Raw genomic sequence first — 14,024 nt, forward strand, 5'->3', positions numbered from 1 at the left:
CTTATTGAAGGCTTTAATTTGCAAAAATAGTTTGCTTTTAATGTGATGAAACACCAGGACATCAGCTAGGGCTGCATCATGAACTACTTAGGGGCACTGGGGATTATGGACACAAAGCCGGCTGCCCTGACTCCTCTAAGTGCACTCTCTAGCAGCCCACCTCACAGTCCAAAGCCCCCAGGGACTCTGCAGAACAGCTCGGAAAAGGCTGCTGCAGGCACACAGGGGTTGTGCCTTTGGCCACAGAACCACATAAAACCACACTTCAGCCTAGAGTCGTCCTGTCTATCAAGAAACCCTACGACATCTGGCATTAAAATTAACACAATGGGAGGTTGCCAATTCCAGGCTTGCCTTCTTTTTGTGACATAAACACAGGCTCTACGCCCTGTCTTTATTTACTGTTCTAAAGGCAATTGTTGTTGTCAATATCATCTTCCGGTAAACATGTGGAGGAGCTCAAACTTTTAACAGACGGGCGCCTCGGCCACCTTCCTTTTAACCTGACTGTCTAGATCACCGTACACAGCGAAGAACAGGTTTCTGGGTTGAATGGATTGAATACAAAGGAGTTTCGATTATTTTTCAGGATGAGTGTCACAACTTCATTAAAGTTATTCTAAAGAAAAACGATGATACTTTGTTTGTCTGTGGAACTAATGCCTTCAACCCTTCCTGCAGAAACTATAAGGTAAGTGCGATTTCCTCTGTTGGAACCACATGTCCTGGAGGTATTTCATAATTCACTGTGATTGTACCGGCAGCAACCTAAGAGGGGTAATTCAACACTACCTGGGCTCCTCTCTCTTGCTGGACTTAATGTATTGTTCCACATGAGTGATCCTGAACAAGCTTCTAAGCTTCCTGTTAGTTCAGGATTGATTGACAGGTCTTTAAAGAGCCTAGCAAGCAAAGTTGGTTTCTATAAGACCCTATTCTTTATTGTTCAGAACACCAACATACTTACCACACATACCATGTGGATTTTCTCTCTCTTCCTCCCTCCCACCTCTCTGAGCACAGAAACACACTTATATGTATTGTGAGTCATTCCTATTTTTAAAGGTATCTCAAAAGCAGACCATTGGAACCTGTAGACTTTCCTCTAAGTAAAATTTTCAAGAACACAGTAATTTAATTCCAGTTACTACTCTGCTTACTTAACCATGGCCTTACGTACCTCGGCCTTAATGCAAGGGGAAAAAATTAACTCTCAAAGCCTTAATAAATCTGGATAGTTCTGATGCAGCTGACAGAGCTATTGCTGAAGAAGTGGGAGCTACCGGCTGCAAAGCAGAGGTGGCAATGATCTGAGGTCCAGGCTCCACAGTTGCTAGTTCTCCCTGTCCCTTCTTTCTGCTACAGTCTTTCATTCAGCATAGATTGAGTTTCTCCAATGGCCAGGCCAAGTTTAAGGACAGACAAGAGGTCTCCATCCTTAGGGAAGCCAGACTGGAAGAAGAAACCACAATTCCACAGGGTTGCTGCCATGGCAACATAATGCAGAGTATTATGGAAGTACAACAGAAAAGTACTTAGCCTGAGATGAGGAGTCTGGGAAAGCTTCCAGGTAGATGAAAGAGGTAGATGACCCCTCTCTTCAATCATCCCCCACCCTGCTGTTCTTACATATGGAACACAAACACCTGCTGCCTAGAAGAAACCCCTAAACTCTGTGAGTGCAGGAACCACACCTGTGATTGCCCAGAACCTGACATAGTGCCTCCAAACAGCTGCTCAATTGATTTTTGTGAGATAGTGAATGAGATAATGTTTAACCTTTGTCTTAAAGAAATAGAAGTTAGCCAAATGAAGGGAAGGGCAATCCAGGTAGGCGGGACAGCGTGAACTAAGGGCATGGAGTAAACCTGGTCAGTTGAGCTTGGGAATCTTCATTTGGCTCTGGAGTGATGGACTGTGAAGTGACAAGTAATAACAAAAAAGAGGCTGGGGAGGTAGGTGACCTCATAGGTGAAAGGAAGAGAACAGATTCAGGAAATACTTCAGTGACAAAAATCAATAGGACTCAATAACTGATAAGAAGCACAGGATAACGAGAGGGAAGAGTTAAGAATTACCACTAGGTGTCTCTTGGGTGACTGGATGAAGTGGGCTGCCTTGTTTAGACGAGGGATGATGGAAGAGCATTGGGGCTGAGCAGAGTAGTGAGGAGATGGGTTCAGTTTTGTGCAATGTGAGTATGCATAGCACTGCGGATGGCAATGCCTATGAGACAGGAACAGAGATATCTAACAAGAAGCTGGATGGCTAAGCCTTGATTTAGGGAGAGAGGTGGGGAGTACTTAAGATTTGGGTTTCACCAGCATAAAGTGAAACCCTGAGGTATGAAAATGAGAAAAGGTATCAGAACCAGGAGGGCACCAGCCTTTGCTTTCACAGTTTTCAGAGACTTTCTGCCTTAGACATTGGAGGGTCTGTTTTACCCTAATGCTCATCTTCAGTCTGATACTTGGAAATGGGCACCAGGATTAGGGAGAGGCAAGTGAGGCACTCAAGTGCTAAATATAAATATTTTAATGCAATATTTTTAAAAACCTAAATAGATGAAAAAATACTATCATAAAGTATCAAAAACTTAAATAATGTCAGGATCCATGCAGTTTATAATAAAGGTAACCAATCCAGTCGACCATTTACTCTAGCCAATAAGAGCAAACAGCTGAAGTTTTGACTTTAATTCTACCACTTAATATTCCATTTGTCATTGTTTAGGACTCACTAAGACAAATGCTTCTAACAAATCCCAACACACTCCCTGGCTGGAGGGCTATCTTTTATGACAAGATATAGGCCGGGAGTGATCTCCCTCATCCTCCCCGCACATGTTCCATTCCCAGGATGCCTCACCTGTGGTGATACCTTCTCCGCTCACTTGTGCTAGCCTCGCCTGCTGAGACATGTTCCAGGAGCACGAGCCTCCGAAAAACCAGACAAGATGTACTTCCTGTGCAGTCCCCATCTATATGCCTAGCATGGCGAATGGTCGTGAGAACACTTGGCATTGCTCAGAAAAGTGTTCTTTTATGTATTTATTTATTTATTTATTTATTTATTATTTTTAATCCTCACCTGGTGATTTTTAGAGAGAATGGAAGAGAGAGGGAAAGACAGAGAAATATCGATGTGAGAGAAACACAGTGATTAGTTGCCTCCTGCACGAACCCCGACCAGGGCCCAGGCCAGGGAGGAGCCTGCAACCGAGGTACAGCCTTGATCAGAATCGAACCCAGGACCCTTTGGCCCACAGGACAAGGCTCTATCCACTGAGCCAAACCGACTAGGGCCGAAAAGTATTCAAATACATATTATATTTGGCTTCAGAGAGAATGGACAGACTCTCTCTTAAGCACTTTTTATCAACAGATTAGAGCCAAAGATTTAACCCTTTGCGGTCCAATGTTATTTTGGGAATTCAAACAGTCTGGTCCAAATTAATTGACGGGATTGAATGTTGAACTTTTTAATGTTCTTATTGCTCAACGTTAGACCTGCTCCTCGCGCCTGGTCTGTCGAGTCAGCCTCGAGGTTGGACCGAAAAGGGTTAAAGCAAAAACACTGACCAGTCTTCCACTGAAAATGCCAAATCCCATAGTTGATACAGAGGCAGCAAGTTGATTAGAATAACTTGAGGCAGGAAGGTGACAACGTTTGCTCTCTGCTTCTGCTCCACGCCTTTACTTATGTAAAAAAGTCTGAATGTGTTAGAAAGATTATGGCCCCAAATAAGATTATCTGGGGAAGAATTCTGAAGGCTACCCACTATAAATCTAAAACTGCACTCCATACCTTTTCCCTCCTGTGCTCTAAAGCTCTTGAACTTTTGCAAACGTCAGGCTGGTTCTTAGCATATTTATCTGTACCCTACGGTGATTTAATTTCCCAGGGGCTGCTGTCAAGTCTGAGACTTGATGACTAATGCAAAGATTAGTTCTTGCTTCATGAAAAGAGGATTTCACTGTGGCATTGTTTTGTCTCTGCACTTTCCATACTCACAAACCAATCTATTAATTCTTCCCTGCTTCCTGTCTTTGAATAGCTGTGCTATGGCCACTGTTTTAGAAGTAGGTACATTTAAAAAATATCTCCCCGTTGTACATTGTTTCCCCAATGCCAGGATTTCACAGTGCACTGCTTGGGAGAAGGGCATTTCTGTTGCATCACTGTGTACTAAGCATCTTTTTGTTGTTGTTGTTAATCTTCACCCGAGGACATTTTTCTCTATTGATTCTTTTTAGAGAGAGTGAAAGGGAGGAAGGGACGAAGAGAGAGGAAGCGGGGGAGAGAGTGAGAGAGATTACACTCTAACCACTTAGCAATACTGGCCAGGGCCTAAGCATCTCTTTTGAATACTTGCCAGACCCATAAATGGCAAAGTTTGTCACAGTTCATCAGGAAGGTCTCGTTGGAATAAAATATCAGAAAAAGACTTTCATAAAAGATGTGCTGGGGCCCTAGCTGGTTTGGCTCAGTGGATAGGGTGTCGGCCTGCAGACTGTAAGGTCCCGGGTTCGATTCCGGCCAAGGGCACATGCCTGGGTTGTGGGCTCGATCCCCAGTAAGGGGCGTGCAGGAGGCAGCTGATCAGTGATTCTCTCTCATCATTGATGTTTCTATCTCTCTATCTCTCTCTCTTCCTCTCTAAAATCAATACAAATATATTTTTAAAAAATGTGCTGGGGGAAAATAGTACATTTGCTTTAAAGGGTGTCTGACTTTAAAATATATGGTTTTAACACAATTGCTTTGTGAATCTCAACTACAGTTTAAACAAATAGGATGGCTTCAATAGTGGCTATCTCAAAATGGTTACAGATAGAAAAGGCCTGTCATATTCCAGAAATGGTTTCTGGAGGTTCAGGGCAAAAGACACTACTGACTGGACAACACTAACGGCTGCTTAGTAAAACCTCTTTGCTCTGGGCAGTGACTCCAAGCACCTTGATTTAATGATGAAAGCTTTTCCATGGATCCTTCCTCAGCAGCAATGCTATCTTAGGTTTATCTTCTTTCAGTTTTCATATCTATAGTCAAACCATGCAACTGCCAGATGATAAACCACGTACCCTAAAACTAAAGAAGACTGAATCACAGAGGGGCATAAAAACATTAATGATGTTGCCTGGCTGGAGTGGCTCAGTGGTTGAGCTGTAACCTCTGAACCAGGAGGTTCGATTCCGGTCAGGGCTCATGTCCAAGTCTCGGGCTTGATTCCCAGTAAGGGGCATGTAGGAGGCAGGCGATCAATGATTCTCATCATTGATGTAACTATCTCCCTCTCCCTCTCTGAAATCAAAAGTATATATTTTTTTAAAAAAAAATAAAACATTAAGGAAGTGGAAGAGATTATTTTATGGGCTCTGTGGTTCTGAGATTAAACACTAGTAAGATTCCATGGTATAAGGAAGAAGACCATGAGGTAGAGGCTGAAACTACTGAACATACTGGTCAAGGTGGGCCAGCCTCTGACCACTGTTAGTGGCTGACCAATAGCACTTCATTTCCTGCTACCCTCACAGTTGAGCATTGGTCAGCAACAGAGATTTTGTTCTACAAGGTTATTCAGGAGGCCAAGCTCCAACGTGTGCTCATACCTCTGCCATCTCTTAGGGTCTTGGAATTGTCCACTGGATCCTCTGTGTCTAGAGGGAGAATGTGGAAGAAGAATAAGAGCAGAGGACCCTGAAAGTTTTTTAGGGGCCAGAGCTAGAGGTGGTGCATAGCCTTACACTCACATTCTACTCAGTCATGTGATCACACCTAACCACAAGGGAGGATGGCAAATGTAGGTTAGTGAGATACTGAGGAACGATAAATGGTATTTGGTGAATAGCTAGTAAGGCTTTGCCACACCTGAAAATGCCTGTAGGATCAGGCAGGTAATGTAGGAGTGAAGCATGTAGGCTGTTGATACATTCTGTGGGTGAAGGGGCCTTGATACTGGATACTACATGCTTGTTTGAAGGAAATGGCAGGGTATCCATTACTCAACAGTAGCTTGTGGCTGCCACTTGGGTAAGAAGGGCCTAAATTGACTTTCCCACTTGTTCAAAAGCAAGAAATCCAGGTTTTCATGTGAAAAATCCCATTTTAAAATAGTGCTCAGTTTCCCTCCCTCCCTCCCTTCCTCCCTTCCTTCCTTCCTCCCTTAGTCTTTTTTTTTTTTTTTACATACTAAGATGGCCAAACAAAATTCACTGGCAGGCCAGTGATAACCTCTAGCATACAGTAACAAGGCCTGGTTTGGGCACTAGGAGACCGAAGTCAAATAGCAGCCCCATCCCTCACTGCCTTTCACCAGTGTGAGCCCCTCAGTTTCCGAGCTTCCATGATCTGAGGCTGGGACATGTTTCTAAAGTAGATGCAAAGGCCACCTGAGCTCTGCTTACATCCAGGTTTTAGCACCTTTGCTGATGTCACACTAGTCTACCAGGTAACCCAAGGAAGAACTTGGTGTCTTCTCCTGGGATTTAAACCACAGAGGCAGACTTCCTCAGGCAAAACAAAACCAAAAACTTAGGTCCTCCTCTGTAGAGGTCATGACTGCACAGATAATTTGGGGGGATGGGGTGAAGGAGGGAAGCAAATATGTTTTCCTGGTGATTGCCTCGGAAATTCCTTCTCCAAGGAGAAGACACTCATTTCTAGAGCAATTTTAGCAGAATATGGGAATCTGTTTATTGTAATGATTAAGAGTCAAGAAGACATGACTGAATTTCAGACTCTTTTAGCTGTAGAACCTTGATCAAGTGAGAGACTTAATTTCTCCTAACCTCAGTTTCCTTAGTTGAAACCAATAAACTTACCTAAGAGGGTATCTGAGGATCCTTGCACCATGAATATGAATTACTTAGCACATTAAGTGCTTTGTAAATATTAGTTGCTATTACTACTGTGAGTTGTTGTTCCTAATGAAGTCCTATTATTTCATTTAGATGGATACTTTGGAACCTTTTGGGGATGAACTTAGTGGAATGGCCAGATGCCCCTATGATGCCAAACATGCCAACATCGCATTGTTTGCAGGTAAATGCTCTGATTTCTTCTCAATGCATTTGCTTCCGCGTGCTCTGCTGGCTGCTGCAAACCTACTCTGTGGGATTTGCAGAGTCACAGTCATACTTTACTTCTCTGGTAAATACTATAATTAACAATGCCTTTTCCATTTGAAATTAGTATGGAAGTTGTACTTTTGCTTCTTAAAAGAAGTCTTTGCTATACTTACCCATGCTTTTGTGCCTTCAGGAAAGGCTAATAGTTTTGCACTGAACATGGCATATTGGTTAGGGCCTGTTTGGGCTCCAATAATAGAAAACCCCACCTTAAACCACTGATATAGATTTATTATTTAGGGTAAGAGTTGGTTTTATCCAACAATTTATTAATATCATCCAGGACAAAGGTCCTTTTCATTTTTCTGCTCACTTTCATTTCCTTCTAAGAGAGACTGGCTGACCTCACAGTCACAGATGCCTGCCAACCCCAATTAGGAAGTTTCTGGAAGCCCTCTCAGAGCAGTGAGGTTACATACCCCCCAGTTTCCAGCAAACACCTTCTCAGATATCATTGACCTGATTGGGTTACATGCCTATCTATGATGGAAAGGTTGTGGGAGCCAAGGGGACGATGCTGGTTAGCTTAGGTTGACCCATACTCCCCATCCTTACACCTTCCTTCCATTGCAAAAGATATAAAGCAGCAGGAAATAAGCCATCATTTTCAGATTGAGATTTTTATGGATGAGTGTATGTGCTTTAATTAGAAATTTGTTTAGGAATTCAGTGCCAGCTGTGTGTGTGGAGGTGGGTGTAGGGAGAAGAGTTGGCATAATAGTGATTGTTATAGCAAGCAATGAAGCAGTTAGTTATAATTTCCATTATAAAAGATAAAAACTGGCACATCCTAGCTAGATGAGGAGCTTTAGGCCTTTGATTGTGAAATAAAATTAGCTCCTTGAACCTCACTCATCCTCAGTGTCATCCATTTGTGGTCCTAAATCTGTAGTCACAGGATGTAGAAACAGCTTGTGCCAGTTAAGGACTGTTTCTTTGGGTCCCCTGCCAAAGTTAGAGCACAGTATTACTGGAAAGCAGCATTGTAAGGGTCATGAGGTCTTATAAACCTATGTCAGCATGGGCAGGAGCAAGCCCAGCAGAGGAGATGCTTGGGTACATTCCCAAATGTGTAACTTCCACTGTAGCACATTGCTGACACTTGAACCTGCATTAGTTGGTACCATGGAGGATGTGGGCTGCAATGGAGAATGTAAATTTAATTTTAAATTAAAAAGAGGACTTATTTTAGCCTGGCGTAGTAAAAGGAGAATGGCAAAGTATTTTCTAAAGCCAACTTTCCAGGGGCTAAATAAAACAAGCCACATGAGACAATCCTATGACTGCCCCTCCCCTTCCTCAATAGGTGTTCCCTGGAATATTTGAATCCTCACACACGTTCAGCCCTTATTAACAGAAGATCCTTGCTGCAACTGAATGGTTGTCATACTATCAAGAATGCCAGAATAGTGCTCTGTTTTACAAGTAAAAGTCTGGTGAAATACCCAGTGTTGAATGTAAAACAAAAAGAGTAGTGGGGAGTGGTCAGAAGGAACACACACATACACACACACCTCCCCCCTACCCTCCACTTCCCAGTTCTATCTGTGTGACGTAGGGTTATGATTCTATAATTAAAGTTGTGATTTGTATAGATATGTTTATCAACAGAAAGGTTTGTTGTCTGCAGTTCCAATCTAACCCAAACAGTCAACACTTGCTAATATATGGCTGTTAATAGTGCAGATATTAAGGCATCTCTAAACTGAACCTGAACCACTTTCAGTTATTTCAAGTCCAAAGGCAGACATTAAGAACTTTACTTAGGTATGTTTGCATAAGCTTTTTATAAACCATTATGCTTTCCCACAAGTGGGAGAGCTTAAAGAATACTATATTGTACATAAGTGCCAACATATAATTAAAGAAGATATGCAACCCATTAAAGAAGAACCAAGGAAGTAATTTTTTAGTTTGAATATAATTATTGTCTCTGTTTCATCTATATAGATTTTTCTATTCTAGAACATCCCATTTAATTATTTGTGTGCCAAGCATTTGCTAATCCAGGAAAAGAATCAAAATTTTCAGGGATCAATCTTTAGTCCAATTCAGTCCCTTTTGCTTTGGATGTACTCTCAAGCCTATCTCTAATGTAGCCAAGTTGGCAGGGTTTAGTATGAGCCCTGACTCGGGTAAAGGGGAACAGTGCCTCTCAGGATCTAAGTAGCAGTTTAGTCAGCTCCTTTTTGTTTATGAACCCCCTTTCTTAACTCCCCTCCCCTGTTCAGTCTGAGGTCTCCATTACTGCTGCTGAACGGAAACTTTCAGGTGGTAACAACCAGCTTCTGTCTTCCCCTGGGACCCCGGCTGATCCAGTCCACCACAGCACGGTGGCAGCAGCAGCATCCAAGGGGCCTTGGCCTGGAGAGTTCAGTCAAGGACCATCTAATCAATTGAAGCAAACAGCATTTTTCATTCACTCTGTCCCTGGAGCTGCTGCTCCTTAGAAATTGCCGTGCAATTTAAAAATGAAAAATGTTTCCTCTCTCATGATCCCAATTTAAAATGGTTAGGAATGTGGGCCAAGTATTTTCCCTGTGACTCTGGGATTTTTCCCAGTTGTCCTATCTAATTTGCCTGATATGGGAAAGCAATCTGGGGTATGTCTCTATTATCCCTCCATGCCCACTGTCTTCTCCCCACCCCATTCACCTCTTTTCTCTTTCTTCTAAGATGGAAAACTATACTCGGCCACAGTGACTGACTTCCTTGCCATCGATGCAGTTATTTACCGGAGTTTTGGAGACAGACCAACCCTACGGACCGTCAAGCATGATTCAAAATGGTTGAAAGGTGAAAAAACAAAAGAATACAGAGGGGTGGGGGGGGGCGATAGGTGTCTTGAGGGACATTTAGGTCCCAAGGGACCAGACTAGTTTCATTTCATTAGTGGCTTCTGACAGACGGGAAGGTGCAAATTGCATCTTTTGCCTCAACTGATTTATTTACCTCCCTTTTTCACTTCCCATGAGTTTCTGGAACGTTAACAGAACTACCAATGCTACTACAATAGAGCACATTACATTCATCTTTCCTGCCTCAAACTCTCATTTCAGAGTCCCACATGAAAAGAACGGGGAGCAGGGGGTTGGAGGTGCGGGGAACAGGAAAAGAGCTCTCATAACTCTGCGTGAGTCAGGTTGACAGGAGATGTGTACGAAACCCTCTCTGTAACGCGGGCATTCCATTGTGGAAAATAAAAGACAGGGATAGGCAGCACTCATTTAGTCTTCATTGTTGGTTGCCACCACTTCTGAAACATGTAATTTGTAGGCTCGAATGCTTTCTGAAATCACCAGCACTCACATGTGTGCAGTCATTAGAAACGGCTGGTGTTAACCAAATGTCTAATGGCCCTGTGCTTTTAATTAATAACATGTCACTGGTTGCAATTGATTAAAATTCTTTCAACTGTGTGACTTGTCCCCAATTAAAGTTCCCAATTTGTTCACAGAACCATATTTCGTCCAAGCAGTGGACTATGGAGACTATATCTACTTCTTCTTCAGGGAAATAGCAGTGGAGTACAACACCATGGGAAAGGTAAGAGGGGAGGAGGTCTCCCTTTTGGATCAATATGGTTATGAATGACCTTGAAATAGGAACCATCAATCCAATGACAAGGTCATCATTTTGAGAAGATACACAGATTAGTGGAAGTGAAACACTGTGCTGCCTCCAAGCCCTGGGTGCTTTAGCAAAAAAGCAACGGAGTACAGGGGACGTCTTAAATATTTCTTTTCAAAATGTAATAAGCAGATGTTCAGTGATTTCATACTGAGTTTCAAGTGTCTTGAGATGTGGTTTCCAGGTATACTCAACAGTTTTCTCTTTTTAATGAGATGCTCCACACAGGGAGAGTAGATATACAGTACCTTTAAGCAAACTGAGGGTCCTAAATTTCATCTTTATTGAATAAAGCAAGAGGACACTTAGGGGATGTCCCTTTCAGTTATGATTACCAGAGAGTGGATCAAGGTCACTCCTGGTAAGTTGGAGGGCACAAAATCAATGCTGGGTGGCCTGCACCGTTAGAGGAATTCAGGGTATGAGATTCGAGGCCCAGAGGCAGCTAGTGAGGATGCCAGAGATGGTGCATACAAAGTGCGCTTTTGTTTGAGGAAATAAAAAGCTAAGCAGTCCATATGGAAATGAGTGTATGTGGCTGGGAGCTGATCCCCTGAAGGATTTATGGCTCTGTATTAAATGCCACAGCCTTATCTTTTAAAACATGCTGTTCCAATGCTGAGGTTTTCCTTTTTTTTTTTTTAGAAACATGAGATTAATTTAAGCACTTTGTTGTTCTGTTTCTATTTTCAAAGAAAGGAAAATTCTAATAAGATCGCCTCGAAAAGTGAGTGCATTTCATTCTCCCGGTGTGTTTTTCCTCTGCAGGTCGTTTTCCCACGAGTGGCCCAGGTTTGCAAGAATGACATGGGCGGGTCTCAGCGAGTCCTGGAGAAACAGTGGACATCTTTCCTTAAGGCTCGCCTCAACTGCTCAGTTCCCGGAGACTCCCACTTCTATTTCAACATACTCCAGGCGGTTACAGATGTGATTCGTATTAATGGCCGTGACGTTGTCCTGGCAACCTTTTCCACACCTTATAACAGGTAACCATGCCACGGCTGTGTGGACCTAATTGGTTCTTCCGGCTTCCTTTCCCCAGGGGCTCTCTTCTAATACACAAGATTCACAACTGATGGGAAAGTTGCCCTTCACTATTTGTGGCTAAAAAAGCACTTCGCACTCAGTTTTCATCAACAAATTAACGGTCATTTACAGGAGTTATTAGATTAGGATTTTAGGGAAAGTAATTAGGTAAATTATAACAATAGCTTCTAATTATAGGCCTGTCATAGAAACACTATTCACGTGCTGTTTCTCAAGCCTTCTGTAATCCTGGCAATGAATACTGTTGCCCTCTTTTTATACTGGACAAAACAACTCAATTATAGTACCTGGTCCAGGCAGTCAGTAGACGGAGGAGGCAGCTTCAGACTCAAAATGGTTCTTTCTCTTCTAGGCCATGTAGCATTCTGTTTGACTTTTAATATTAATATCTTTTGAAGTAAAAACCCTGGAAAAATATTAAAATGCTACAGAGTGAAAGTTAGGATCCAGAGGAGTCCATCCCCACCTAAGACACCCTGGTTATTGTTATCCCATCAGGGGAGCCTGCATCCCAACCATAGCACCACTCTCTGACTCCGGAGGGCTCGAATGAGGACTTATACTTGTCAAACCTCGAAATAATGAGTGTCAACCTGTTTATTCCTATTTTGGTAGTTTTTAAGCTGAGACTTTGAGGAATTAAATAATATTCTAATAACTGTTCCTGGAGCAGTGGAAATATGTGGGGTTTAAAGAGCAGAAAGAAGACAGGCATTTAGATTTTCTGGTTCTCAGCTTTCCCAGTCCTTAGAGTCCTAGCACGATTGTGAAAATGGTCATCACTCTGGGCGTGGTCCTACAATTTAAATGTACTGTATTCTCATTTCTATGTAGAATTTTGGATATTCTTTATTATCTTCCTTTAGGAATGCACTGTTTTATTTTGGATGACACTTTTTTACAAAGACTTTTAAGAACTCAGTGAGTACCTAGATGACAGGCATGTACATGTTGAGAATGAAGGACAGCATCTAGAAGAAATGTTTCAGAATTAGGTAGAGCCCGGATCAGAACAAGCTAAAGGATGAAATAATGTTCCTTTGTTACATGGAAGTCAAGAGTTCCCCACTGAAGATGCATGAAAATATGAAACCATACTATAGCAAGAAGCACTCAGTGAGATTTAAGCAAGCTTTAACCATCTGTGGAGATTTGTAAGCCTGAGAATAGAAAAGATTCAATAATTCAGACTTTGACTGTTTATACTTCCGAATGCATCGATCTAGATTATAGACTGTTGAAAAAGAATACTGTCATGGTACATGGGAAAGCAGGGGCTAGCAGAATTTCAAAGTACACTTCCAGTTTGTTTAATTTTTGAGGTCAGTGAGTTACTTTATGATTATAATACAGCAGTAGATTCTAGCATATTATAGATACTCCATTTAAAGTATTTTCTTTAACGGCCCCCAAGAAACATTCAATTATTGCATGCTTATGCAGTCTCAGAGACATATTTGCTCAGTAAAATCAGAGAGTGGTAAAAATGCACATACCCATTTATCTATAAATTATTGTCCTCTCTGGTTTTACTCCCTCTAGATTCATTCCTCTCCACCCCATGCTCCACTCATGCAAACTTGGTCACTGTTAGGTTTCAAGCCCTTTGGGTGCTCCTCTTTGCCCTGGGGATAAAGCTCACGCTCCTTAGAATGGTGTGCAAACGCCCTCATGGTCTGGCCCATCTCTGCCAGCAGCACGTGCTTTCTGGAACTAAGATCTGTCTCGAACATGCCATGCTTGCTCATGTCCTGTTCGCTGCCAAGTCCCCGGGTCCAACCAATGTCTGTTTGCCCGTTGTAACCCTAAGGATGCTCCAAGTCTCAGCTGGAGTCGCTTCCCATGAGACCTTGTGCATTCCTCTTTAAATACTGCTCTTAGCAAGTTGTCCCGCATGAATTAGTATCATCATTGTTGTTGTTATTTGCCTCCACACTGAACTGTGAGTCAACTGAGAGCAGTACTCTCTGTTATTTATTAAGCATTTACTGCCTGAGATTAGGGATTCCATAATTATAGGTTGAATGAACAGCAGGTAGAAAGAAAGGAATGAAGAAAAGTTGAAAGAAAGGAGGAGGAAGTAAAGTAGGGAAGGAAGAAGAAAGGATGTCACAAGTAATTCTAACCTTGGGAAGATTATAAAATCCCAGGGTTATTACAAGGTTCCTCATAAAATAATTCAATATTTATCCTATTTTTCTTAATATTTAAAGTAAA

The 14,024-nt window shown here is 42.2% G+C and overlaps 1 protein-coding gene across 4 annotated transcripts in view; it reads left to right on the forward strand.

Annotated features, from left to right (window-relative positions):
• The window catches only part of SEMA6A (semaphorin 6A), a 128,799-nt gene that overhangs the window by 77,159 nt on the left and 37,616 nt on the right, over positions 1-14,024 (forward strand). For all 4 annotated transcript variants that reach the window (XM_006081124.3, XM_023745767.1, XM_006081127.3 and 1 more), the window contains exons 6-10: positions 590-691; positions 6,954-7,044; positions 9,807-9,926; positions 10,588-10,676; positions 11,529-11,746. In XM_006081124.3, coding sequence (XP_006081186.1) covers positions 590-691; positions 6,954-7,044; positions 9,807-9,926; positions 10,588-10,676; positions 11,529-11,746 — 620 coding nt within the window. The remainder of the gene's footprint in view (positions 1-589; positions 692-6,953; positions 7,045-9,806; positions 9,927-10,587; positions 10,677-11,528; positions 11,747-14,024) is intronic.

Source organism: Myotis lucifugus, unplaced genomic scaffold (assembly GCF_000147115.1).
Source record: "Myotis lucifugus unplaced genomic scaffold, Myoluc2.0 scaffold_0, whole genome shotgun sequence".
Lineage (NCBI taxonomy): Eukaryota > Metazoa > Chordata > Mammalia > Chiroptera > Vespertilionidae > Myotis > Myotis lucifugus.